Source organism: Panicum virgatum, chromosome 5K (assembly GCF_016808335.1).
Source record: "Panicum virgatum strain AP13 chromosome 5K, P.virgatum_v5, whole genome shotgun sequence".
Taxonomy (NCBI): domain Eukaryota; kingdom Viridiplantae; phylum Streptophyta; class Magnoliopsida; order Poales; family Poaceae; genus Panicum; species Panicum virgatum.
The window spans coordinates 5461538-5464745 of NC_053140.1; the positions used below are offsets into that span (position 1 = coordinate 5461538).

The 3208-nt window shown below is 49.5% G+C and overlaps 1 protein-coding gene across 1 annotated transcript; it reads left to right on the forward strand.

Moving 5' to 3' along the window:
• The first annotated feature begins 587 nt into the window (after positions 1 to 587).
• On the forward strand, positions 588 to 2781 carry LOC120709436. Its single transcript, XM_039995066.1, has 2 exons — positions 588 to 720; positions 2057 to 2781. The coding sequence occupies exons 1-2, from the start codon at positions 588 to 590 to the stop codon at positions 2779 to 2781; spliced, it is 858 nt and encodes a 285-aa protein (XP_039851000.1).
• The last annotated feature ends 427 nt before the right edge of the window (positions 2782 to 3208 follow it).

The window sequence follows — 3208 nt, forward strand, 5'->3', positions numbered from 1 at the left end:
CAAATCACCAACATGATGAGGCTGCGTAAGCCTTTTGCATCATTTGAGGGCAGTCGTGCAATCATGGTCCACCATTCCTCCATCGATTGAAAAGTTTGTCATGCTGCCGGCTGTAGACCATCCACTTTAGCCCAAGTGCTGATGTTGTCCCAAATTTGCTTAACAAAGCGACAATCTGCAAATAAGTGGATCCCACATTCTGGTGTTGCACGGCATAGCACACACCTGTCGTTGTGCGGCCACTCCCTTGCACTTAGGCGATCAGCCGTCCATAATCCGTTTTGGATGGCTAGCCAGCTAAACACTTTGTGTTAGTTTGATCTCAGACCCACCCAACGGTTGGGTCAACCCCAAATCTCGCGCCCTGATCGGGGGCGCGCAATCAACTCGTGATTGACGGGCCCCCGTCGCGCAGCGCCAAATAAAAGCAAGGGTGGGGGCTGGAGGCACGCACACCAAGGTTCGCCGTGTCCTCTAAACCCACCAATATTTCGCGATCCGATCTGCGAGGGCGCTGAAGCGACGGGAAGCGCCGTCAACCTCGCCGTCCCGCCGCCTCTGCATTACCTCCCCGGCGTCCCTCGTCCATGACTCCGGCCGACCACCTCGACACCGTCCCTGCGCTGCGACGTCGTCGTCCCTGCGCCGTCAACCACCACTACACCGAGCTCTTCGACGCCGACCACAGCATCCCGATGGCCAACAACGCCGAAGCTTCTGGTCTGCGCATCTTCCCCCTCTCTATCTAGTTCTCGTGCACTAGGACCAAAGTATCTCACTTTGTACTTGATTCATGAAAGTTAATAGAGTAGCACCCACTGATCTATGCCTAGACGACCTGTAAGTTTTAACATTGGTATCAGTCGCCTAGATCTAGTTTTGGGGTTAAAACCAGAGAAGGAGATAGAATGTTTTCATTTCAAATCGAAGCAAGAAATGCAAGAAATCCTAACCCTAGCGAAGCAAGGGCGACAGGACTTACATGCTACCGCCACTGCCGGTCATCGCCGCGCGGGTCAAGCACCCAGAGCCGCCGGATCTCCGGCACGCCAACACCGCCGCCGTGTGGGCAAGCCACCTCAAGGTGCCGGCTCACCGGCGCACCACCGCCCTGTGCGGGTCGGTCCGAGCCGCCGGCGATTCTCTGCGCGCGCGCGCTCGGGGCTAGGTCACCGACGCGGGGCCACTCGACGGCGGCGCGCTCACCCTTCGGTGGACGCGCTCGCCGGTGAGGGGGCCCGCGGCGGTGACGCCACCACCTCCACCACGGCCGCCACCTGCGGCCGCCGCCGCTCGTCACGCCGAGAAAGACGGGAGGGGGGAGAAGAATGAGATGCTAGGGTTTCGAGGCGCCGACCGACATGCAGTTTTGATCCGCCGGGATCGACGCGCCACCATTGGATGCGATCCGACGGTCGCGGTCGGCCGGGCTGAAATGAGCCCAAGAGGGTGCTGGGGGCGCGTCGAGTCGGGCTGAATTGGTGGCCTGGCCGTCGGCCGTCGGGCCCCAGGCCCAGGCACAGGAAGTGCCCAGTGAGGGGGCCGAGCTGATCTGTTTTGGCCCGTGAAAGAACAGTAGCAAGGTATTTATTTTCAGAAGCGAATTTTTGTTATTTCAAGTCTAGTTTTTACTCTCTAATTAATTCTGCACCAACGTGATTAATTTTTTAGAGAGTAGATGAGATCAGTAAGATGCTTCTGAAAAGTCAAGTATTATTTTTCATGTTTCCGCTACTATGTTTAAGTTTATCTTCTAATTAATTTAGAACCAACAGGACATTTTAATTAGAGGAGTAAGTGTTTTTTCCATGATTAAGTTAAATTATGATATTGTTATTTTCTGACCAAAGTTGATTATACCAATATTGTAATGTTATTCAGTTGAGTTTTCATGCATTTATTCTATTTCTGCCCAACGGTGACTTAGAATTAATGTAGCAAGTTAATTGTATGTCTTAATTTTGACCAATATTAAATTAAGATATGTAATTATTATTATTATTATTATTATTATTATTATAATATTGAAGTTCTCACTTTTCTGATTCTGTTTCAGGCTCCAACCCCATGAACCTCATCTCAAACATTGAGCCTCTCAATGGAGGAAACTACAGCAAGTGGGCAGAGCAAGTTGAGATGGCGCTTGCACTGGCAGACATTGATTTAGCTATTACCACACCGTGTCCCACAACTCCTGTGGCACCGGTGAGAGGTGATAGTGAGACTGCTGGTGATTGGCAGGAAAGAGAAAGGGCACATGCTGTTGTGCAAATGAAGTATGATCTAGAGAAAGCTAAGTGGACCTCATCCAACCGCAAGTGCTTGATGGTAATCAAGAGTTCCATAGTGGACACCATAAGGGGAGCAATCCCAGATGCTCCCACTGTAGTTGAGTATTTGAAGAAAGTGGAGAGTCAATTTGTTGGCTCTTCAAAAGCTTATGCTCAGACTCTGATTCAGAGGTTGGTAGTTAGCAAGTACATTGGTGGGGGCATAAGAGAACATATTCTGAAGATGAGCAACATGGCATCTAAGCTTCCTGTGGAAATGAAGCTTCCAGCTCCTTTCATTGTCCACTTGGTTCTAGCTTCCTTGCCAAGAGAGTTTGAGACTTTTGTTGTTAACTACAACATCAGTCCAGAGCAGTGGGACTTGGAGAAGCTCATTGCTATGTGTGTGCAGGAAGAGGAAATGCTTAAGGCTTCACATGGTGACTCTCTCAGTTTTGTGAAGCACAACAACAAGAGAAAGGACTTTCAAGATAAGGTCGCTAAACCATAGGGGAAACCTCGGTGGGAGAAAGGCTCTTCTTCTCATGCACCCAGCAAGGCTCCAAAGAAAGATCAGCCACCAGCAGAAAAGGATGAGTGCTACTGGTGCCGCTCAAAGGAACATCGGAAGAAAGATTGCCCAGCATTCCTGAAACACTGCATCAAGAAAGGGTATAAGTACGAGGAGGACCCTACAAAGAGGAGAAAGATGGCTTAAGGTGGCCAATGGAGTTAGAGCCGATGCTGAAGCAATTGGAGTTCTCACATTAGATTTAAGCAATGGCTCTAAACTCGTTTTGAATAATGTTCTTTATGTACCCTCTTTGTCTAGAAACTTAATTTCAATCTCATGTTTGGCGGATAATGGTTATGATTGCCATTTTGGCAAAGAACTATGTGAGATTCAGTTTAATAATAAGTGTGTTGGTCTCGCCTTC